The sequence below is a fragment of the Sardina pilchardus genome, chromosome 17, assembly GCF_963854185.1.
Source record: "Sardina pilchardus chromosome 17, fSarPil1.1, whole genome shotgun sequence".
Lineage (NCBI taxonomy): Eukaryota > Metazoa > Chordata > Actinopteri > Clupeiformes > Clupeidae > Sardina > Sardina pilchardus.
Window position 1 is genome coordinate 15,807,457 of NC_085010.1, and position 24,965 is coordinate 15,832,421.

At 41.6% G+C, this 24,965-nt stretch overlaps 2 protein-coding genes across 2 annotated transcripts; one reads left to right on the top strand and one right to left on the bottom strand.

Moving 5' to 3' along the window:
* The first annotated feature begins 331 nt into the window (after positions 1–331).
* pik3cg (phosphatidylinositol-4,5-bisphosphate 3-kinase, catalytic subunit gamma) lies at positions 332–11,988 on the top strand. Its single transcript, XM_062517563.1, has 11 exons — positions 332–486; positions 4,943–6,964; positions 7,154–7,219; positions 7,526–7,751; positions 7,964–8,067; positions 8,251–8,397; positions 8,622–8,712; positions 9,056–9,186; positions 9,777–9,888; positions 9,983–10,140; positions 10,867–11,988. Exons 2-11 carry the CDS (start codon positions 4,955–4,957, stop codon positions 11,146–11,148), a joined length of 3,327 nt encoding a protein of 1,108 aa, XP_062373547.1. The 5' UTR covers positions 332–486; positions 4,943–4,954; the 3' UTR covers positions 11,149–11,988.
* Positions 11,989–13,326: 1,338 nt separating this feature from the next.
* On the bottom strand, positions 13,327–23,772 carry LOC134061777 (protein mono-ADP-ribosyltransferase PARP12-like). Its single transcript, XM_062517565.1, has 12 exons — positions 23,408–23,772; positions 21,457–21,595; positions 20,822–21,107; positions 20,258–20,308; positions 19,514–19,646; positions 18,853–19,018; positions 17,507–17,624; positions 17,179–17,275; positions 16,197–16,329; positions 15,540–15,670; positions 15,093–15,240; positions 13,327–14,520 (listed from the first exon to the last, which is right to left on the bottom strand). Exons 1-12 carry the CDS (start codon positions 23,689–23,691, stop codon positions 14,359–14,361), a joined length of 1,848 nt encoding a protein of 615 aa, XP_062373549.1. The 5' UTR covers positions 23,692–23,772; the 3' UTR covers positions 13,327–14,358.
* Between the last annotated feature and the right edge of the window lie 1,193 nt (positions 23,773–24,965).

Consider the following 24,965-nt stretch of genomic DNA (forward strand, 5'->3'; position numbering starts at 1 on the left):
AACTTTTGAACACATGCTTTTACATGCTTTGATCAATGGAATTCGCTTCATTTTATACACCGCTAGGGGGAGCCGAAACACAACACATCGCTTTATGTATCAGTAATGTTTTGACAGCTTAAACCAGACGTGTAAACCAGACGTGTTAGATGGGACGATTTAGTCTATTCTATGACAGATAAAATTTAAGTTTTATTTTATGCAGTTTTCTGATTTTTTTTTTTTTCCCACTATTGGAACACATGCTTATCACCAAGTTAGCCTACGGATATGCAAACAGTGCGCCTGCTCTGCCTGTGGGAGGAGAACATGTGCAACAGGAATTGAAAGGGGAGGGGAAACAACCAAACTGTCATTTCATTTACACGAATAGCCGCTGAAAGTAACTTCTCAAGTCCCTTTCGATAAATGTACAGTTTAGGTCTAAATGTCAATAATCTGTTGGTTGTCATCTACTGGAGGCTGAGTCTCTTCGTTTGCTGAGCAGTGAGTATTTTTCTATTCAAAAGAACCTGCTTGTGTAAGCAGTAACAAACTTACCGTTAGTTTTAATGGGGCTGAGCACCAACAACTTACTATGTGTTCTCAACAAATGTTAGCATACATGTTTGTCTTGGACCACTTCATGTTTAATATGTTCGTGGACATATTTGAGCGAAGTGTCACCACACACTTTACATTACATCAACGATAATTATTTCGTTAGGGTATTTGTCACAAATTGAGTTTTGTTTTCTGACCTCATCCGGAAATAGTTGCAGAAGCATCGTCGCCTGTTACTGTAAGCTTCCTACTTTAAACAGCCTCCTTTTCATGTGTGTTTAGACTACTACTAGTAGGGGGGATTATCAACAAAAAAGGGCTTAATCGTTACGCGTCGGATAGAAGCACCAAAATTGGTACAGACACTCTTTATGATGTATCTCATCATGTCAGAAGGGGTGCCCCAAATTTCTGGTTCATTAAGGTCATTTTTTAAGGGAAAATCCAAGATGGCAGCCAGAAACGGCCTTAGGATAATAAAACATTGTATAGTTTGGGCATCTTGATTTATTCTGCTACTTTAGCATTTCACATTTAATATATAGAGATGGTTAACACATAATATATGCAAGATAACCCATTTAAACAATCTTACATGTCTATTATACAACTTTAAAGTGGAAAAAACAGGCTTAAAACGGTCAGAATGGCATGACTCCCCCAGTGAATCCTCACCTGAGTAGTTAATTATTAATTTATGCATAACATTAATATTCTTAAAAACTTTTGGAAGAATCACTTAATCATTTTCAAAAGAAAATGTATTGTTTAATTGTCCACATGAGCAGAGATCTAGCCTTAAATAGGAACACAACTCATGTTATGCTAGCGTTAGCATTAGCATTAGCCAATGTAGACCCACCAGCTGGGTTGAGTTAAAGCTGGGCAAACAAAGGTATTCCTAGGCTAATTGTGACCCTGTGATCACTTGGGTTTTTTTTTTGCGTATTTGTGCCCTTTGGATCTTCCTGTGGGGTATTGTCGTTTTTTTTGGGGGCATAATGTTACAGGAACTATGAAATTTAGATTTGTACTACAGTAATGGTAGCCAGCTAGTACTAAGGTGTGTAAAATGTACATTGAGTAAGGCTGTGTCTCATTACAATTACTTCCGTCAGTACACTGCTAATGTGCACTGACCACTTACTGCCGTAGTGCTCACTTTTGATGGTTAGTACTGTCCCAAAAGGGGCCTTCCCCAAACTTCCCACAAAGGTGGGAGCATGAAACATTCTAAAATCTCTTGGTTAAATGCTGAAGCATTCAAAGTTCCTTTCACTGGAACTAAGGGACCAAGCCCTGTGCACCAGTGCACAAAGCAAGGTCCATAAAGGCATTGATGACAGAGATTGGTGTGGATGAACTTGACTGGCCTGCACAGGGTCCTGACCTCAACCCAATAGAACACCTTTGGGATGAATTAGATGGACTGAGAGGCAGTCTACTCATCCAACATCAGTGTGTGACCTCACAAATGTGTTTCTGAAAGAATGGTAAAAAAAATCCCATAAACACACTGTGGAAAGTCTTCCCTGAAGCTGTTATAGCTGCAAAGGGTGGACCGACATCATATTAAACCCTATGGATTAAGAATGGGATGTGACTGAAATTCATATGTGAGTCAAGGCAGGTGACCAAATACTTTTGGCAATTAGTGTACAGTACTTAGGTTGCTTTTGGAATAGGGCAAAACTTTCAGGAAATACACATCAATAGTGTTTTCAAAACCTTGAGGAAAAGAGCAAGTTCGGCTCTCCCAGGTTTTCTCTCTTTTTCAGGTTGTGATACAACCTTTAGGGCAAAAAGTCAGCATGGGCTGCATGGAAATAATTTCCAGAAGTAACAGGTGCCTTCACTGCTATGACATTAAATCTTTTTCAATTACTTAGCCAGGAAACAAACATATTTGCATTGCTGGAGAGGTACACTTGTGTTCTTTACGATAAGACAACCAATCTTGAAAAATTCAATGATCTCAGGAAGGATTTGTTTTCTCAAAAATGTCTCTCAATGGAAAATACCCCTACCACACAGGCTGCACTGATCCAGCATTCAAATAGTGCAGTGTACCAAGCTAGCATTTGGTCCAAATGTCTACAAGCTATCCAGTCAGTGCTTTCTCCTGAAAAATATGGATGGACTAAATTAGATGATTCTTGGACACCTTTATGGACACTTTTACCAGAGGCAGCGAAAGTATGTAGAAAACTTCTTAATGTGACAGCAAAGCTGAGCCTCTCTGCCGAGTGTCGATGCCAGGATGCTGGGTTGCCTTGCACAGCATTATGCCAATGTGCTGGAGCATGTGAATAGATGAAAATATGCAGTATGTAGGCTATGACTAATGTACTACTATAATCTAGTGTGGTGTCATACTATGTCTTACAAAGTTACAGGGGACATGTGTGCATAATTTTATGATTTTATGAGATCTGCCTGAGGTGCTTCTCTGTGTTTACAGTATCCTTGAGATAGTTAGTGGATATAGGTAGCCATAGTGTATTTCTTTTCATAATTTATTTTCTTTTAAGACACTTCTTACCCTAGATAACCCTAGATATTTGGGGCATTCCTTCTAGGATGTCTTAGGATCACCCAAGGAACATACCCAATTTCAAGCTTTTTAGAGGTTGTTTAGATGGTTTTTGAATTAGCTGCCAATTATGTGGCGGGCACGGCCTTAGCGCAACCTTTTTCAATTTCTTTAAAAACTCACTACCTGTTAGAGGTAGTTTTGGGCACCCCTTCTAGGATGTCTTAGGGCTAATTCGTCTTTTTATCTATCCTTCCTTCCTTCCTCGGTTCTCCGGCTCATTCCCACTGATCTATAAAGAACACTAGATAGACTATCCCATTGTTGCTGCCCCATCATTCTTTATCTAGGAAGGAAGGAAGAGAGGATATAAAAAGATGAATGAGAAAAGAGCCTTTAGGATCACCCAAGGAACACCAAATTTCAAGTTTATTAGAGGTTATTTAGGTGCATTTGAAATAGCTGACAATTTTGTGGCGAGCAGCACTGCCTTTTTCAATTTCTTTAAAAAATCACTTCCTGTTAGAGACATATTGGACACTCCATCTAAGATGTCTTAGGATCACCCAATGAACATATACCAACTTTCAGGCTTTTTAGGGGTTGTTTAGATGGTCTTTGAACTAGCTGCCAATTTTGTGGCGGGCAGTACAGCCTTTTCCAATAGTTTTTGAATCAGCTATCAATTGTATTGGTGGCCATTTTGAATTTCTTCAAAATCTCACTTCCTGTTTGAGATATTTTTGGGCACCCCTTCTGGGATGTCTTAGGATCACCCAAGGAACATGTATACCCAATTTCAAACTTTTTAGAGGTTGTTTAGGCAGTCTTTGAATTAGCTGCCAATTTTGTGGCAGGAAGCGCAGTATTTTTTTGTTTCTTTCAAAAACCTCACTTCCTGTTTGAGAATTTTGGTGTAATCTTCCAGGATGACTTAGGATCACCCAATGAATATATACACCAAATTTCAAGCTTTTAGGAGGTTGTATAGGTAGTTTTTGAATCAGCTGTCAATTGTATTGGCGGCCATTTTGAATTTCTCCAAAATCTCACTTCCTGTTTGAGATATTTTTGGGCACCCCTTCTGGGATGTCTTAGGATCACCCAAGGAACATGTATACCAAATTTCAAGCTTTTTAGAGGTTGTTTAGGCAGTCTTTGAAGTAGCTGCCAATTTTGTGGCAGGAAGCGCAGTATTTTTTTGTTTCTTTCAAAAACCTCACTTCCTGTTTGGAAATTTTGGTGTAATCTTCCAGGATGACTTATGATCACCCAATGAACATATACACCAAATGTCAAGCTTTTAGGAGGTTGTATAGGTAGTTTTTGAATCAGCTATCAATTGTATTGGCGGCCATTTTGAATTTCTCCAAAATCTCACTTCCTGTTTGAGATATTTTTGGGCACCCCTTCTAGGATGTCTTAGGATCACCCAAAGAACATATCTACCAAATTTCATGCTTCTATCCGCCGCGTAACGATTTTTCACATAATCTCCCCTACTATACGTACTATACCAAACGTAGCCTATTGACAATCAGGAATCCTCAACAACAACATTACTTGTAGTCTGAGTTTACGGCCCGTATAAAGGCTTACGTTTTGTGTCATGTAGCCATATTGAGATACTGTGATAAGCTATATGTGTATTGTTTTATGAAACATTGCACTCGGACGGAAAACCCGCGAGGGGCAGTCCTTGAATCACAAGATTCAGTCAGTTATTATAGCCTCAGGCATAGGCAGAGTGGTCATCCAATATGCATTGTGGTTGTTCTTTGACTTAGTGTGGTAATGTCTTAATTTAAATATAGGCCTCGCATGGAGAAGTAACTTGAATGTATTTTTTACTCTTTTGTTCCATAGACACTTTTGGTTATGGAACAGCAGTTTAGTGATGATGAATCACCAGTAGTCCATAGAGAAGATAACAAGAGAAGGAGACGGAAAATGAAGGCATTTACATCCAACGCAGCTGTCGCAATGGACCAAATTGCTGTGGAGTTTGTGCTCCCCACTACTAACAAGACCAGCAAAGGTCCAGACACTCTGCATTTAGAAGTAGCCGGAAATTGCACGGTGGAACAGGTGAAAGCTCAGGTTTGGCTCCGAGCTGTTGCCAGTCACCTTTGTCCGGAGTTCTATCAAAAATATTCCCCAGACCACTGCATCTTGCTCTACCAAAAGAAGGGAAACTGGTGTGAGATTTATGATAAACACCAGGTGTTCCAGACTTTGGACTGCATCCGCTACTGGAAAGCACTGAAGAAGGACAGCGGGAAGATTCACCTGGCCAAGAGGCCTCTTCCGTCAGAGGAGTCCGTTCAATATCAGAAGTACTTGAACTACCTGATTGGATACGATGTCACAGATGTGAGCAACGTGCACGATGATGAACTCGAGTTCACTCGCAGAAAGTTACTCACCCCCCGCAAAATCGAGTTGTCTGACCGAGATGCCAAACTCTATTCAATGGATCCCTGGGTAACTACAAAACCTCTCCCTGAGTATCTGCTCGGCAAGATTAGTAACAATAACATCCTGCTTGTGATACACAGGAATACATCCAGTCAGACAATTAAGGTGTCAATTGATGACACACCTGTCCAGGTACTCCAGACCTTCTTCACCAAGATAGCTAAAAAGAGGGCACTATTTAACATTCCAGAAGATGTCAGTGAGGCAGATTACGTGCTTAGGGTTTGTGGACGAGAGGAGTTCATTTTTGGGAGCTATGCCATCAAAGACTTCCACTGGGTTAGACAGTGCCTCAAGAACGGAGACGAAATCCATCTGGTGCTTGAAATGCCTCCAGACCCTGAGCTGGACGAGATTCAGAGAGAAGACTGGTCACAGGTGGATGATTGCACCGGAGTGGCTGGTACACACGAGCAGTTGACCATCGATGAGAAAGACCATGAGAAGGTGTTTACAATTTCGCTGTGGGACTGCAATCGCAAATTCCGCGTCAAGGTGCTAGGCATTGACATTCCTGTTCTACCCCGTAATTCCGAGCTGATAGTGTTTGTGGAGGCCAGCATATTCCACGGGCAGCAGCTTCTGGCCCAGGAGAGAACGACTCCGAAGCCTTTCACCGAGGAGGTGCTTTGGAACACTTGGCTGGAGTTCAACATCAAAATAAAAGACCTGCCGAAGGGAACGCGACTGAGTCTGCAGGTCTCGTGCGGGAAGGCCCAAACCCAGTCGTCCAAGTCGTCCAGTCAGGACAACGGAGGACACGACAGCAAGAGCAAGAACCGTCTGCTGTATTACGTGAACCTCCTGCTGATTGACCACCGGTCCCTGCTAAGACAAGGGGAGTTCGTGCTGCACATGTGGAAGATGCCCGACAAAAGCGAGGACAACAGCAGCGTCAACGCCGACAAGCTGACGTCCGCCACCAACCCGGACAAGACCAGCTCGATGGCCATAGCCATACTGTTGGACAAGTACTGTTACCCGGTAGCGCTGCCCAAGTGCAGAGAGTCCAAAGAGGCTTCGGATTTGGAGGGGGAGAGAGGGCAGAGGGACATGCCCAACCACCTGCGAAAGCAGTTTGAGCAGATTGTGGCCACCGACCCGTTACACCCGCTGAGCCCAGAGGACAAGGAGCTTCTGTGGCACTTTCGACAGGAGTGTATGCGTCACCCCAGGGCTTACCCCAAATTCCTCGGGTCTGTGAAATGGGGCAAACAGGACGCTGTCATGGCGACCCATCAGCTGCTGGAGAGGACCACCACGTGGGACAGGAGCTCGTTAGACGTGGGCTTAGCCATGCAGTTGCTGGACTGCCACTTTTCTGACGCCAACGTGCGCTCCATGGCCGTGAGGAAACTAGAGACACTGGATGAAGATGTCGTCTTGCGATACCTGCTGCAGCTGGTTCAGGTAACGATATCATAGCTGATTTGTTTTTACACAACTTCCTGGTGGCGGTGTGATTTGCATGTGTCACGTCACTACTGACTCCAAAAATACAGGCCAACAATGAAACCTTTGTACAGTATTCAAATTGACTATGCGTTGTGAAGACTTTTAATATTGTACACATATCTTGTGTTTTGCACCCTCATACAGGCAGTGAAGTTTGAGCCGTACCATGACAGTGCTCTGGCAAGATTCTTATTAAAACGTGCGCTCAGGGTAAGCAGCATATCATTGCTATGTAAAGCATGCAGTTGCATACATTTGCATTACATTCTTTCATTTAGCAGACACAAAGCGGCTTACAGCAATAGACTTGAACATTTAAGCATTTTAGCGTTTAAGCTACAGAGCTACATCTACAGCAATAGAATAGCATTTCATATCAATACTATTGCATACACTACCATTGCCATGTTAATCATATCATGGCATACCATTGCTACTGTGTGTGAAATCGCTCTGTTTATCTTACTCATTCACACATCCCGAGCTGAACTCACAAATCCCTCTCCCTCCACACAGAGCAAGAGGATTGGGCATTTTCTGTTCTGGTTCTTGCGAAGTGAGATCGCCCAGTCGATGCACTATCAGCAACGCTACGCCGTCATCCTGGAGGCCTACATGAGAGGCTGCGGGGACGCCATGCTCCAGGATTTCAAGAAGCAAGTGGAGATCACCGAGGCCCTGCAGAGAGTCACCCGCGAGATCAAGGCAGTCTCTCAAGAAAAATACGATGTCTCGGCACAGGGTGAGAGACATGAACTGACGGCTGAAATGACAGTACTTGAAGTAATAAAATAGTTATATCATAATGAATTGATGTGATAGTTGATCAGAATCAGCTTTATTCTATTGGCCAGGTTTGCGTAAACAAACAAAGAATTTGACTCTTTGCTCTCAAGTTAATCTTCGGTCATCTCCGTAATCTTTGTCTGATCTCTGATTGGTATCGATGAACAGTTGTTTTTCAGCTGCGTCAGAAGCTGGAGAGTTTGCAGACGTCAGGTTTGCCAGAGAGCTTCAAAGTGCCTTATGACCCTGGCCTGCGAGCTGGAGGTCTTGTGGTAAGTCAGGCCTTTTGTTGTCTGCGCCTCCTTCACAACTACCCATTTTTGGTGGCTTTTTTGTGCGTGTGGGGCAGCTTAACTTCCCCTCTTGTGTTCCTATCATAGATAATGCGTTTAACCACTGTAATGAGCAAGGTTTTTTTTTGTCACGTTCACTGTGACCACCATATGTCATTGCAGATTGAACAGTGCAAAGTTATGGCATCAAAGAAGAAACCGTTATGGCTGCAGTTCAAGCGTGCAGATCCGACGACTTTGTCTAGTGACACCATTGGAATCATTTTCAAGGATGGAGATGACCTTCGTCAAGACATGCTCATCCTACAGGTACGGTTTCTTGACGTTTCACTCTAGAAAAAGCATTCTAGAATATTTTAAAATAGCAACATTCTGCCAGCAGATACACTATATACAGTATGATTTCCCCCTCCATTTTGTTTCATAAGTTAGTGTGTAAACTTAGTATGTAGAACTAGTCCTATCAGTTGTGTATGCTCTGGTAGCTTTCAAAAGTAGGACTGACTATGTTGTGCACTGTTGTGAACTCTTAGATCCTGTTGATTATGGAGTCTATTTGGGAAGCTGAATCGCTGGACCTGTGCTTATTGCCATATGGCTGCATTTCCACTGGAAACAAAATAGGTATGCTCTCCTTTACTGAACAGAAATATACAGTAATTTCCCGCATATAAGCCGCAGGACAGTGTTTTATGCAGGTTAAAAGAAACAAAACCATATAAACACCATATTGACTGCCCCCCTGTATTAACCTCATAGTTGAAGAAATTTTGTGAAATCAATGTATAAGCCGCGGTCGGGAAATTACAGTATGTATGTTTTATTTCAATGTATATGTAAACATATACTTTCTATATTCTAATTAGCCTTGTAATCAGAATAGAATAGAAGTAAATACGACAGTACCTCTGAATACTAAAATAAATTCTGTATAGCGTCTCAGTATTATGGTTGACTTTTTCCACAGGCATGATTGAAATCGTGAAGGATGCCAGAACCATTGCCAATATACAGCAGAGTATCGTGGGAAACACCGGCGCCTTCAAAGATGAGATCCTTAATCAGTGGCTCAGGGACAAGTGTGTGAGCGAGGACAAGGTACGTAGTATTCTTCTGTCTTGGTCATGCAGCAAGCTCTGATGTCGCTAACCACAGGAAGGAAACACCCCCGACAAACACATTTCCTGATAGCTCACACTCTTTGTCTGAGAGGCTGTTCACTGATACTAAATACAGCAGCAGACATGCTCATATTTATCACACCACCTCTCTCTCTTTTTTTTCTTTTTCTGTGGTCCAAAATAAAAATACATCCTGATGACATTACTGACAGGGGAGCTACACCAGGTGCCTAACTGAAGCGCTCCGTTCGCTAGGCGTAAAATCCATTTTAGTAGACTGGTCTATTTTTTACGAATGTACGCGCCACCCACGCGTCTGGTGTAGCTACCTATATTGATTATAGTGATTATTAATTGCTGCAACATAACGCTTCGCGAACGGAACGCTTCAGTTAGGTGCCTGTTGTAGCTTCACTGTGACAGTGGGTGATACAGAGGTGATGGAAGTCAGTTGAGCTGCATCAGAAGAGCGACTAGCCTTTTACTTACCACTAGGCATTTGTGTGTAGTGCAAATAAACATTTCTTGAAAGGTTAAGCTGTTCTCATACTGTATGTATGTTTTCAGTTTCAACAGACCGTGGAGCGCTTCGTTTACTCCTGCGCAGGCTACTGTGTTGCTACCTATGTCCTTGGGATTGGCGACCGCCATAATGATAATATTATGATCACAGAAACTGGTAAATGTTAAACCCTTTTTTACTCATGACATCGTGTACATTTTTGTTTACCATTTTAGTACATACAGTAACCGTGATTTATTTTTTTGTGAAGGGAACCTCTTCCACATTGACTTTGGTCACATTCTGGGCAATTACAAGAGTTTCCTGGGCATCAGCAAGGAGAGGGTGCCCTTTGTACTGACTCCTGATTTCCTTTACGTCATGGGGACGACAGGGAAGAAAAGCAGTCCATATTTCCAGAAATTCCAGGTATTGTTCTTAAAACAACGTCCATGCGTACAGGCCTAACACCAGGGCTACATAAGGTCCACAAGAGAAGCTCACTGAGTAGCGTAAAAACGTTTTTACACTTCTCAGAAGACGGGTCTATTCTTTAATCTATCATGTTTGGTGAGAGAGAGAGAGAGAGAGAGAGAGAGAGAGAGAGAGAGAGAGAGAGAGAGAGAGAGAGATGGCGCACACACTGAGGTATAAGTCAGTTTTTTTTTAATAAAGCGGTAACATTTCGGCCTATGGCCTTCTTCAGATCGCTATCATGTTTGGTGTCCGTTCCACTGGGGCCAGTTCCATTCATTAGTATGACAGTGGCAGCTAATTGTTGCATCAGACGCTATGCAAATGGAGTGCTTCAGTTGCGTGCTCAGTGTAGCCTCCCAGTAAACACTTTTATTTAGTGACGCATGTACAGTATAGCACTGTATTTTAACTGAGTGGTCCTTGTGTTGTCTTGTCAGGTGCCTGTGTAAAATTCAAGCTAGATTGGTAGCTCATATTCTACACGTGTCTACTTGTTTCTGATGTAGAGTGCCTTTCTTTCTCCAAACTTAAAATTTTTTAACAAAATCTCCTTTTGCACAGATTAAAAATGCACTTTCAAATTTCATTGTAGATGTACACAATGACAATAACGATTCTAAAAGATTTTCTAAGATTCTATTCTGTTCCATTCTATTTCTTTTCTTTCTCTGAACTCAGGAGACGTGCGTGAAGGCCTATTCCGCGCTGAGACACCACACCAACCTGCTGATCATTCTGTTCTCCATGATGCTGATGACCGGCATGCCCCAGCTGACCAGCAAGGAGGACATTGAGTACATCAGGGAGGCGCTGACGGTCGGCCGCTCGGAGGAGGAGGCCCAGCGCCACTTCCTGGACCAGATCGAGATCTGCCGAGACAAAGGATGGACCGTGCAGTTCAACTGGTTTTTGCACTTGGTGCTGGGAATCAAACAGGGAGTGGAGAAACGATCGGCTTGATCTTCTCAATCTCTTTTAAGGTCTGGTCGCGAGGGACACCGTTTCACATGGCATGCTTTCACCTGATGCTCTCAAATCAGTGAAGATGTTTTTTTTTTGTTAGCGATTGTGTTTATGTTCCTTCATAATCTCAGTTGTGGATAATGAAGTGACAAGAACATAGTTTTCAAACCCAGTTGCATTTTGACCTGAAGCTTCAGAAAATATCGAATTTTATTGTATCTGTCTTTGTAATGTAGCATTTTGCAAGCCTCTTAGAAATAAACACAAAAAATCCAGTCATAAGGCAGATTGAAGGATGTCTCTTCCTGCCAGTAAAGAATAAAAATGATTACTGCTGACTGGCCATTTCGCTGTCAGTAATACATTATGCAATATGCTCTGTTACTCTAGTTACTGTTACTGTTGTGGGCTAGATGCTACTCTTTTCAGTCTTAGTTTTGAATGCTGTAGTGCCGTTTTATATTTTTTTATGAGGGCTATTTATATTTATTTCAGGCATATAATTGTTTAGGTAATTGCCTAATACTACATAGTGCCACTTACTGTATGGTCAAGCAAACTGTTTTTTTTCTGATTTATTTGTATTATTTTTTTTTACTGCAGAAAGTTGTGACTTAAGTCAATGAAGCCTTGGAAATGTAGGATCCCTGGGTGTGGGATGTGTTCTCAAGTGGGGACTGAATTGCAGTCTTACTGTAAATATCAAGTACGAGAGGTATTTGTGTCAAACAGTAATTTATAATGTCCTCTCAGAGTGTTTTGTAATTATTCAGGGGTCTCTAGATCACCATGTGTCAAATCCAAAGATTCTTGATTAAACCTTTCCTGATCCTGGAAGTCTGCATTAATCATAACTTTATCATTTGTGGGCTTACCTGTTCATTTTTTCCCCTTGGAAAAAAATGTTTGAAGTCGTTGCCATAGGTTACAATCATCTGAAACTCCATAATTTCCTTGTTTTTGTTAGCAATAATTTACCTCAGTTGAACTGTGTACATATTTTGACTAAGCAGGCGATTTTTACACAAAGGCACTTCCTGTACAGTAGGGGAGGGCAGTAGGGGGTAGGGTTAACGTAATAGTTGTCAAATCAGCTGAAGCCTTTGTAAGATCATAAACAGCATTTTTGTTTCATGAAACATGAAAGAAATATTAGCAGACAATAGACAAACATCAGCAGACCCTAGAAACATTATCTGTGGTGTAACAGTCATGGGAAAGGGGTTACTTCTGTAGATATGGCCTCAAAAGCTTTGATAAGAGTCAGATTTAAACAAGACAACAATATTTCTCGGATAAAAACAGCATCTACTGTATCTACTGTCGCAGACACGAAAGCTCACTTCTTGATGAAATTTAGAATTTTGAGATTTTGAACCCATAGATTAATAGAAATTCCATGTCAAAGGCATAGGCTATACATAAAGCAACAGTCGCTGGCCTTATTGTACTATAAGCACACAAAATGTAAGTGAGATGACGAATAAGGTACAATCTGGTATTGTAAAGTGTCATTTTAATATAAGCAAAGCATGAATATTAACCACTGAGACTAATGCCCTCATATAATTGTAGTGAACATACTGTTATTTTATACTAAATAAACTTTCAATAACAATCTGGTTGCTCATCAGCCATTCGTTGTAAGGAAGATGTTCTTTCCAAAAGAAAGAAGATTCCAAGATTGGCTTATCCAAAACCACCAAGACTGTCAACACACTTTCTTCACAGATACTAGTATTTTGCAAGGGTTTACAGTAATTCTATCACATCGCACTAAACAGCGGAAGTGAGGTCATTACAGAGGGTAGGTCAGTTGGGGTGAGCAGAACTGGGCATCAGATCTGACAGTTCTACATTATGTTGTCTACGTTGCCACCTAGTGGACAAAACAAGGATTTAAAGTTCTCGAGAGTAAAAAAAGAATAAAATGTGCGTCCACCACCCATCCACCAAGCTGCCAACTGCCTTGTGTAAATAACATATATATATATATATATATATATATATATATATATATATATATAATAAAAAAACAGAATAAAAATAACCATAGGCTTACAGTATACTGTGTCAAAGTGTGTGGGTGTGGGTGTGGGCGTGTGTGGGTGTGTGTGTGTGTGTTTGTGTGTGGGTGTGTGTGTGTGTGTGGGGGGGGGGGGGGGGGGGTGGGTGTGTTTATGTGTTGCAGAACCTTATTTTTGATTAAGACTGATTTGAGTGTCCATCAATGCATTTACAACTGACCACGATTGAAGCGTTTAATCAAATTAGAAATTCTCTGGGTCTGGCTCTCTGGAGAGGATGGCTCTGTTGTGTCATCGGAGCCCCGTTGAGACGCTGAAGACTGGGCCATGGTATCAGACGCAACCGAGGAAGGTGGCACTTGTCTGGGCTTGGGTGAAGGCACCCGGGGAGGAGGGCCAGAGACTGGGGGTGTCAACTCCTTAGACACAGCCGAATGAGTGCAGGTAGTATCTGATATTTCTTTTGCTGGAGCAACAGAGTGAGAGAGACTCACTGGCTTGGGCTGTGGGCAGGGCGTCACTGATACAGTTGGGCTCCTTGTTGCAGGTAAACCCTGTGTTGGATCCAAATTGGGAGATTTGGAAGCTCGAGGACGAGGAATGGGCTTTGTGGCAGGGCTTTGGAGAGACCCTGTCGACGGCGGCTTGGTGGGTGTTGTCGGGACAGAAGACAGACTACAATTACCCGCAGTTGGAGCCGATGTGCCAGCGCTAGAGAGCTGAACGGAAACCGTGTCATTGGATGGGCCACTTTGTCCTGTGGTTAGACTGTCAGAGGGCTCTTGTCCAGCTGAGCTTGGTCCCACAGAAGACGGCAATATCGATGAATTCAAGGTCAAAGTGGGCACGGTTACCATTTCACTGGATGTGCCGCTTTGTCCTGTGGTCAGATTGTCAGATGGGTCTCGTCCAGCTGAGCTCGGCCCCACAGAAGACGGCGATGTCGATGAATTCGATGTCAAAGTGGACATGGTTACCATTTGTGGTACACTGTCTGTGCTTTTGAGTGCAGCGGAACTGTCTGGAAAATCTGACTGTGACGAAGAATTTATATTAGAATAAGAATCTGTCAGACTAACTGGCGCGCTGAGGTAAAGGTCCTCAGAGTAGGTGATAAGGTACTCGGGATAGATCTGTTTCTTGTCAAGGATCACAAAGATAGAGGGATCGCGGAATTCGTTCACACTGCTGTCGTACTGAATGTGCCTTCCATCCCTGAGGGGTGGTTGATAGTTATATTGGGTGTAGCTGCCAGTGAGTACACGGCACACAAACATGAAGCACATGCCATGGTCAGAGGTGTAGAAAAGGGAGTTGCAGGCATCCCGGGCAAAGTAGCACCCTATGTATGGTGACAAAAATGACACGCATTAGAATATCTGAAAGTGAAGCCATTTTAGAAAACTATGAAAGACAGAAAACATTTTTTTTATATAATAATAATATGATATGAATTGAATATGATAATATGAATTGAATATGACAATTTGAAACATAATTTTATAAAATGTTTGGGAAAAGTTTTGGAATGACTGCTGGGGGTGCTCTAGGCTATACTTAAAAATCAAATGCAGTTTTGTATTTGTATTTTAGTCAACTGTCATACCTGCCAGCAAAGATAATCTCCAAAGAGCCTTGTTGACATCAAATGATCAAATTATTTTATTACAAGTAGTAGACTATTGCACAACTGCCTTAAAGCAATTTGTGATTGTCCGGGTTGAGAATGAGTGAAGTTGAAATGCTCTGTAGGGGGAAATAAGCGCCATTCTCCCTATTAAAAGTTAGTTTACCATCAAAATGACTTTGAACCTTTTATGGTAAGGTAAAAAAAACACGTAGGATACCTTTAAAAGAATGAAATGACTGCTTGCTTGCTTGATTATATGACACTGCATTGTTGTCGATTCTCACCTTCTCCAATTGTCCACTGTAACCATACTCTCTCCAGTCAAAATTCTGGTTGCAGATAGACTCAATGAACTTAGAATCTGTGCTATGAAAGAGCACACGTTCCCCCGCACCATACTTTTTGTTAACTTTTTCCATCCGCTCTTGTTTCCTGCAGAAAACAAGCGGACAAAGCAGTACACATTTAATTCAGTTTTTTATACTTTGGTGAAGCGGCGCAAATGTTTGTTTCACTTTGATGAAGTGGTGCTAATCCATTTAGGCCTGGCCTTAGGCCAAATCATGGTATATTAGGTCTCACTGTGGCTATGTTTGACGTGTTGATTCATAGCTCCAAGCAGTAGTTATTAGATTGTGAAAACTGGCCAAAGAAGTAAGAGGTTGAATGATTTGACTGCTTCAACAATTCAAAGCGGACCATTTGAACTTTCTACACATATTATGACTTACGTCTGAAAGTCGTCCCAGAGCTTCTTGTTTTGAATCCTCTCAATGCTGTCAATAGTAAAACCACTCAGTGTCTTCCTGAACAGCTCCTGGACCACCAGGTAGTTCTGGTCAGTACTTTGCAGAGCTACTCTCTGGATTGGGCGAACAGGAAACACACACACACACAAACACACACAGTACAATGTCAATTGTAACACACTGCCCCATAATCTTTAAATTCCAATCCATCGATCCATTTATTTCAAAGCCACAATTTACCAACTGAAAACATATAACTTTGCTAATTTCACAAACATTAGCTGGGTTTTATAGCCTACAAGTTTTTAGTGTGTATACTTTGCAGTCTACAGAAAGTTTAGACTGGGTAAACCCAGCCCAATCTGCTCAGGCTGGAAACCTGCACGTATATCTCTTCTGCTTCATTTCCACGTTTGCGGGAGCCAATCACAAACTGGCTTATCCACCAGGCGCACCTGGATCGTTCGACTATCCAAACAGAGTGCAGAGTAATTTGAACTATGCCCATTGTCACGCCTCTTGTGCAGTGGAAATACAGCGCAGACTCCCCAGACTAATGTTCAATCTCAAAAGACTGAGCTTAGTCTGGTGATAGCCAGGCTACAGAAAGTTGGGAACTGGGGCAGTATATGGGCAGACCTTGCATCCTGTTTCAGGCACGGCAGACTTGTCCCAGTGTCCAGGCACATCTCTGCCATGTTGAGATGGATGCAGCTCTTTGCCTCCTCTGCTGCGGCCCGCGGCTGCACTGATGTTCTCACTTCTCCTTGGACTTAAGAGTTTGTTATTTTTAAAAATATATGTATACAGTGGGGAAACTAAGTATTTGACCCCATGCTAAGTTGATCATCTTTTGACAATCGATCTTAATGCCTTAATTTAAAAAAGAAAAGAATAGGTATCCAACCTTTAAGGACACCAGTTTTCTTTGTGATTGAAAAATGCATAGTAAATAGATAAAGGTTCTTCCTTAAGGGGGCATACATATTTGACCCCTATGTTAAATTCCCATAGGAGCAGGAGGAGTTTTTATATGCTTTTATTTTTAATGGCCAGCTATTTCATGGATCCAGGATACTATGCATCCTGAAGAAGTTCCCTTGGCCTTTGGAATTATAACAGCCCCACATGATCACATACCCTTCACCATAGTTTGAAATCATTGGAGTTCAATCACTATGACTATATGTTAACCATGGGGGACACAACGATAACGATAGGCTTGAAACTCGGGAACACTCTCTGTTCGCTGATTGGGCGGGGGAAACGAAAGTGGATCAAGGTATCCCAGACGTACCGAAGGGAAATAAAAATCATCGGAGGTCCGTAGGCGGAGTTAGGCTACACCTGAGTCACTGTTGCTGTTATAGTGTGGCTCTGGAGTGGGTTTTTTTGGCTCTTAATACTGGACTGGTTAGCCACCCCTGTGTTTAACAATACAGCAACACATTAGTACCAGGCTCTCTTGCAATACATGTAGCATGTCATGAAGATAGGAAATTAGAACAAACAAGACCAATGTTGTTCAAGCACAGACTTTTACTTTAAATCATTATGGTTTCTATAATAATATTAATGTTAAAGTATCACTGCTAGCTGTGAAGAGGTTAAACCATCATACCTGGTTTTAGCAGCTTGGACACCGCCAGAAGATATAAAATTAGGTCTTCTTCTAACTGGTATCTGGGTACCATATCGCATATCCTTCTGCACCATATCTGTGAGAGTGACAGTCTGTTAAATTTACATTTCTCTCAGACACACACACACACCCACACACACACACACACACACACACACACACACACACACACACACACACACACACACACACACACACACACTATGACACAAATAGTGAGTTTGTAAGACCTCTGTGATTTACTCCTTTATAGCACTGGAGCATCCAGAGGCTAGTCTGGTATAAAAGACATGCGCTGGTGTAGTACCTTTGAAACTAAGTTCATACAGATCTTCGCCAACTGTAAAGGTGAAGGCTTTGTTGTTCTTCTGGTAACTCATTTCCAATTGACTGGAGGAGATTGAAGACATGCTGTGCTTCTCCGTCTGTTTACAGTAAAATAACACAATTTTATTTACATTATCAATTTAGCAGACACTGTCCAAGGTGACTCCCATATTGGGCAGACACCTCATTTGTCCAAATCCATTAGTATTCAGAAAATTGAAAAACCTTTTATATAATTATTACCTCCGCCAAGGAGGTTATGTTTTTATAGGGGTTTGTCAGTTTGTCTGTCTGTTCGATAACTCTAAAAGTTACGGATGGATTTCAATTAAATTTTCAGGGAAGGTCCCAATGACCCAAGGAAGAAACGATACAACATTGAATATCTAAAGGGGTAGTTCGGAATTTTTGACATAGGACCTTATTTCCAAGTTAGCCAGTGTGATATTAATCAGTGTAGACCATTTTCAGCTCATTTCATCCAGTCCTTCTATTAGCAGAGCTCACTGGTGCTAGGCTAGGCGTGTTTCCACTATCGGAACTTCAGGGCCATATACAGGAACCAACGGAGTACCTGGTGGAGGGTAGGTACTTTCAACGGCCCGGAAGAGTCGCTGGGCAGTACTAGTGGCTACCTCACGCAGATTGGTTGTCGCAGTGACATCAGCAGATCAGGACAAAAAAACTCCAAATTTAAAATGAGGAACTGGTCTGCCAGTGCCAGTGTCACCTTACATCACTAAATAAACGTTCTCTCTTAAGCAATAACAGCATACAAACATAATTGTGTGCTGTTATTGCTGTTATTGCTGTTATTGCTGTTAGCTAATTAGCTGGTTTCATTCTCATTGAGCTCAATGCAATTCAAACCAGCTAATTAGCCAAGCCAACAGCTAATAACTGACATAAAGCATGCCAAACTCTTAGTATGTCAAGGGTATAATGTTGACATGGGTTATCTGAATTCCAAAGGCCAAGGGGACTTTGTCAGGGTGCATAGTGTCCTGGATCCATGAAGTAACTGGCCTTTAAAAATAAAAATAAAAATCCCCTATGGGAATTTAACATGGGCGTTCCAATACTTATGACCCCCTGTATTTTAAGGAAAACATTTATTTATTTACAATACATTATTCATTCACAAAGAAAATGTATGTCCTTAAAGGTTGAATAGTTCCTCATTGTTTCATTTAAGGCATTAAGATACATTTCCAAAAGATGATTTTATATTTAACTTTAAGCATGTGTTCTAGGGCACTGTACTGTATGTCATCTTGCATAATTATACATCCTATTTTTGTTCAGTAGAAGAGAAACATATCTTACTGGGGAATCATAGGGGATCCACTTCCCATACTGATCCTCCCAGTACCAGAGCCACTCAGTGGTGAGGATGAAGTCTGGCAGGACCACAGATGAGGCGGTGGAGAGACGGCGTACCTTATGGGAACCGGAGGTCATGGTGTCAAAACAAACTGCTTCACTCCTCTCACTGTAGGCCACAACACACACAGAGGACTGTGTCTGTTACAGATTGTATCTAGTGCATAGTGTCTTGTTACGGTCTCTTATATATTTCTAATTAACTCCGCCAAGGAGGTTATGTTTTCATCTGGGTTTGTTTGTTTGTCTGTCTGTTTGTTTGTTTGTTTGTTTGTCTGTCTGTTTGTTAGCAAAATCAAAAGGTGATGGATGGATTTCGATGAAATATTCAGGGAAGGTCAGAAATGACCCAAGGAAGAAACAATTACATTTTGGGAGTGATCTGTATCACCGTCGGGATTCCAGACGTTGGCGTTTATCTTTTTCACCTAGTGGTGTAATGGCATGGTATGGCCATGTGGTGGCGATCTGAATAGTTTAGGTTCAAATGTATGACAACCTAGGAAGAACAATACAAGCAGAGGTCTGTGCTCTCTGAATGCTTTTTTAGCTGTGAAATGTGGTTAAACTGTCTAAACCAAGAAAACATATTACAATGCTGGACCTCAAAGCAGTAGTGTTGCTCGGGTTACAAAAGTATCTCTCGATGTCTTCACTGTGTGGCAGGTTGTTCCAGGTCTCTCCAATATTCACCTGCCACAGGTAGGGCATTTTGGTGTGGACTCTCCAACACCTCTCTGAAACAGACAGAAAAAGAAAAAGAACATCAGTTTGGGAAGTTGTTCTGTTAAGCTATATCAGATCTAAGATGTCATACTGAAATATACTCCAGACATACACAACCTTCAGAAATATTATTGTGGTAGCAGTGAGTGTGACCCCCTTTAACTCATACAATGCCTGCCAAATCTTAGATTAGAAGTAGCTCATCACTCAATTCAATTAAATTCAAAAACACTTTATTTATCCCCAAGGGGCAATTCACATAGTATCATGGAGTAGAGTACAATGAGTCCTATAAACTCACTATTAAAATACATGAATAATAAATAATAAATAGATGTACATGGTCTAATAAAAACTAAACTTAACTTTAAGATTTAAAACTTTAAAAACTCTACACCACGAACTAGCCGGTCAACCGCACGAGCAGTGACCCGGAAGCCATCACGTCACTAAAAACATCATCCACAAAGACCTATTGACTTTAAAATATCTTAAGTATGTTTTTGTCTCTTTAAATATGTGTAAATGTGTATATTTCCCCAGCAATGACAGCGATGTTTGGTCCATGCATTTCACAATGAGGACCCATATGCTTGAATAGAGGATGACAAAACAAACTTACCTCCGTTTTTGCAACGATATCTGACAAAGGAGAGGCAGATTTCGTTCTTCTCTGTAAACACAGTTATGGTGACATTTACTTTCAGTTATGGAGTTTGGAAATGTCTAAGATACTATTATTTTCTCCCAATCATCCTGTTAACTTTGCCATAAATAATTAAACAAAAAAAAACCCCATAATGCTCACTCTAGATTATTGCATTGGTGCATCAGGCTGCAGAGTATTATATCAAAGCAGTTACACTAATTTCCTGCATATTATCCGCATTGTGTATAAACCGCACAATGTTGTTTTATGCAAATTAAAAAAAGACAAAACCAGGTATTGACAGCATCTGTGCATTAACCGCAGTGCCCAATAACCTAATTAATCAGAATCAGATCGTTGCTTTAAAGAGAAAAGAAATACATTCCCATGTATAGCCTTCTCTGTGTATTAACCTCATATCTGAAGAAATTGAGCAAAATCAATGTATAAACCTTGGTTAACAGGCGCAATAAGTGCTAACAGTTCGCACCAGTCTGCTTTTGTCTTTGCTAACCTCTGTATTAGTGATACCCTTACCAGGTTTGGCATCATATTTGGGATTGAAGTCTTTAGCCAATGTACTCCTGATCAGCATGATTTTCTGGTAGATGGAGGACATGGATTTCACCATTTCGACGGGCACTTGCTTCCCCCACAAGCTCCTCTTTGGTTGGGCATCGGAGAAGTCATGTGACCGGCCGCAGCCTCTGGAGTTGCAGGTTCCACGGATGTAGTCCTCACAGACGTGGACCCGTCTGCAGTTGTCCTTGTCATTACACTTGCCAAATTCACCATTGCCTCCTTGGTTGTATTTGGCACACACCTACAAGACGGTAAATCACACACACACACACACACACACACACACACACACACACACACACACACACACACACACACACACACACACACACACACACAGAGTTAACTGAAGCAGCCCAGGCATGTGCTGACTACGCCCATATTCAGACAGACAAAAACGCAGTCAGTTAAGTACGGAATGAATCTTGTGTCACCACAAACTGAATCGGAATATGTTCCATTTGCATTGGAGCAATTGTATTGAAAAACTCATGATAGCATGTTTTTGGAGACTGACTATGGAATACGCCCCCTCCACATATTCCTCAGAAGCCTATACTGTATCAAACACATCTGATATAAATCCTTACCGGTGGAAGCAGTCTATGGGGGCTATCATTCTGTAAGAGCAGCTGTCTGAGCTCCTCTCTTTCAAGCTTCTGCAGCTGATGGTCAGAGAGAACTTTCTTGTTATGGTCCGAGGTTAAATCGTGTCCGAAACGACAGAGTCTGTGAACATGGCAAAATGTGTAGAAGTGTCAATGACAAAGATTAGGCCTATCTCAAGATCTTTACCACCAGGCGCAAAATCGTGACAACCATTACTGTCACTGTTATGTTCCTTTCTATGACCTTCAGTGGTGCAGCATTGATAGGTTTGAATAGTGTTTTGATTTTCGGTCACTGATTCATGGGACCCGTTTGGTTCCCAGGGCACCCTCCCCTCAGGCTGGGCCCTTCGAAAGCTGGGTATAGGCCAGAAGCAGCCAATCGCTGTTGCAAAACTTCAAATGCAAAAATCGCACGGTCACACAAACACACACAAGCATATACAGTCTCTCTCTCTCTCTCTCTCTCTCTCTCTCTCTTTCTCTCCCTTACAGTATACTTTGTGTATATTGTTGTCTTCAAAGGGGAGAGCATGTAGGTCTTGAAGCTTACAAGGAGTTGCAGTAGTAGGGTATGGAAAAGACTTGGGAAGTGTGACTACAAAATAGTAACATTATTTATGAAAAGTATAAGGCAGAGACTATTTGCACCCGGGTGTAAATAATGAACATTACTATTTACACCCGGGTGCAAATAATCAACATTACTATTTACACCCGGGTGTAAATAGTGTAATAATCAACATTACTATTTACACCCGGGTGTAAATAGTGTAATAATCAACAATACTATTTACACCCGGTGTCTAACATCCATGTTCTCTGTCAATAGGCCTGTGTATTTACCAGCTCTACAGTAGGCTAGGCCTAATAGTTTTGAACAGTTTTTAGCTGTTTTGCCATGTCTGGGTTACTTGGAAGTGATTATACAAATATTAGGGTAATGAGTGGTCATGTGGTAGCTTCATCAAAGACAAGCTACTTTAAAGAGTTGTTTTCTGAGTTGTCTTCCAGGCAGCGCTGCCACTGTTGACTTAAAAACACTTAATCCTACTCCTAACCTTAACCCTAACCTTAACCTAACCTTAACCTAACCTTACCCTAACCTTAACCTAACCTTAACCCTAACCCTAACCTTAACCTTAACCCACGCCTAAGCGCCTTCCAGGCAGCGTTGGGGGCTCAAAGTCAAAACACAACCTTCCTAACAACTACTGAAGCCTACTTCTACTTAACTCTACTCATAACTGAAATAAAACCAGTAAATCTTTGACAGGTTCAAAAAGCACAAACTCTTATTTGCCGCGAGGTAACGTCATCTAAGAAAAAAGAAGTCATGGTGCGTACTTTGGCAGGCAAAACATAAAAATAAAAATCTGAGATTCGAACCCAGCACCTCGAGCATGGTACATCAGTCACTTTACCACTGTACTGCGCCCCGTCGAAGAAGAGGGGGAGAATACTAATTATTGACTCACTTGTTGGGGTTGCTAGGTAACGGTAAACAAAACAAAAAGATCGTGTTTCTTGATTGTGCTTGCAAACGGACGGCTTTACCCGTTCACTGAATAAAGTTTGTGGAAATTTAGCACCACTTTCCCATCTCAAATATAGTTTTAATAATCCTAACTTGTTAGATTTAGGTAGGCCATCTCCTGCCAAGATGGTCCCGCTATGTTGGATAGCACGCATTTCCGGTTTGGGTGCAAATAAGAAAATGCCTCCATTCCACTATTTACACCCGGGTGCAAATAATCACTCCGAAAGTATAAACATAGGTCATCAATATTGCTACTTACTCAACAAGCAACAAACAACTTCTTCTGCAACAGCAACTAATTTGAAGTGATGGTAATTATGAAATAGTCATGCAAGGATGAGGGTGAAAAGTTTTTAAACGAAACAGTGATGTGAAATCATCATGCAATCCCACCTGTTCTTGCAGTCCCCGAGAAGATGAAATTTACAAAAATGAAGATTAGAACAGCCAGTGCAGTCATTTGTCATTTGTTGTTGGCAGAGTCTGATGTTTGTTTTGGCGAGTATTTGTTTGACACCATTAGTTTCTGTCAGAAAGAATAACTCTTCATTTTCAAAGAGCGAATCAAATTCTGGGTAGTTTATGTCCGGAAAGCAAGACACCAGTCCAAGGAGAATCTCATAATCTATTCTTCCTCCGTAGCTGCAAATGATTTTCAAGATATCGGCTTCTGACATTTTATATCAAAAGCCTGGAGTAAGTTGCAGTTTAGCAGGTAGACGAGTTGAAAATCTTCCTCGTTGGTGGTTGCTCAGGATAGTGACTGAGAGAAAACAAATACTGTATGCACTCAGCTGCAAGTCCTATATCAAGAAGTCATTCAATAACTGGTAGAGCTAGTTAAGCATGATAGGGATCTACCCAGGCCCTGCCTTAATTTTTTAACATCAGTGTACAAATATTGAAAGCCAATTCAACCAGAGCAGTGCCGAGTGAATATATACTTTTACATTACATTACATTACATTACATTTGGCTGACGCTTTTTAACCAAAGCGACTTACAACATGGTACAAACATTTAAGCTTTTAGAGCAATTCTAACAACAAATTAAAAACCACAATAAGTGCATCAATGAGTGTAATAAGTGCATCAATGAGTGCAATTGTCTGTAGTAGTGCTATGAGAGGAGATGTTCTCTGAAGAGCTGGATTTCAGACATGTTTTGAAGATGGCGAGGGATGTCCCTACTCTAGGAACAGGTAGTGCGTTCCACCAACAAGGGACAACAGATGAGAAAAGTTTGGATTGGCCTGAGCATGCCGGTGGAAGAGTTAGACGTCGCTCGGCTGAGGAGCGCAGCGGTCGTGTGTGAGCATATGTCAGTATGAGGACATTCAAATAGGTGGGAGCAGAGCAGGAGAGTACTTTATAGGCAAGCGTTAGAGTCTTGAATTTGATGCGGGCGGCCAACGCCAGTGTAGCTGGATGAGCAATGGGGTGACATGCGCCCTTTTGGGTTGCTTGTAGACCAGGCGTGCTGCTGCATTCTGGAACATTTGAAGGGGTTTCACAGCGCAGGTTGGGAGACCTGTCAGAAGGGCATTACAGTAGTCAAGTCGTGAGATGACTATTGCCTGTACCAGGTGTTGGGTAGCATCTTGAGTCAAGTAGATCCTGATTTTCCGTAGGCTGTATAGTGCGTAGCGGCACGACCTGAGGCTACATGATCGGAGAAGGTTAGTTGGTAGTACTTTTGTCAGAGTGCCCGGTGCCTGCTTGAGAGTTTCCATTTAATGGAGCTGTAAAAGAAGTTCTCAAATGGGAGTATACACTAATCATTCTTATTGTTCAGGAATTCTGTACATTTTACATTTACGTTTATTCTTTTATAATAGTCTGCTTCATGTGACTGCCAAGAAGATTGAGTCAATGATGGGCAAGCTACTGTAAATGTAGCTTAAATGAAGCTATGAAGGAAAAATCTGACAATTTTCAGATAGATCTCCAT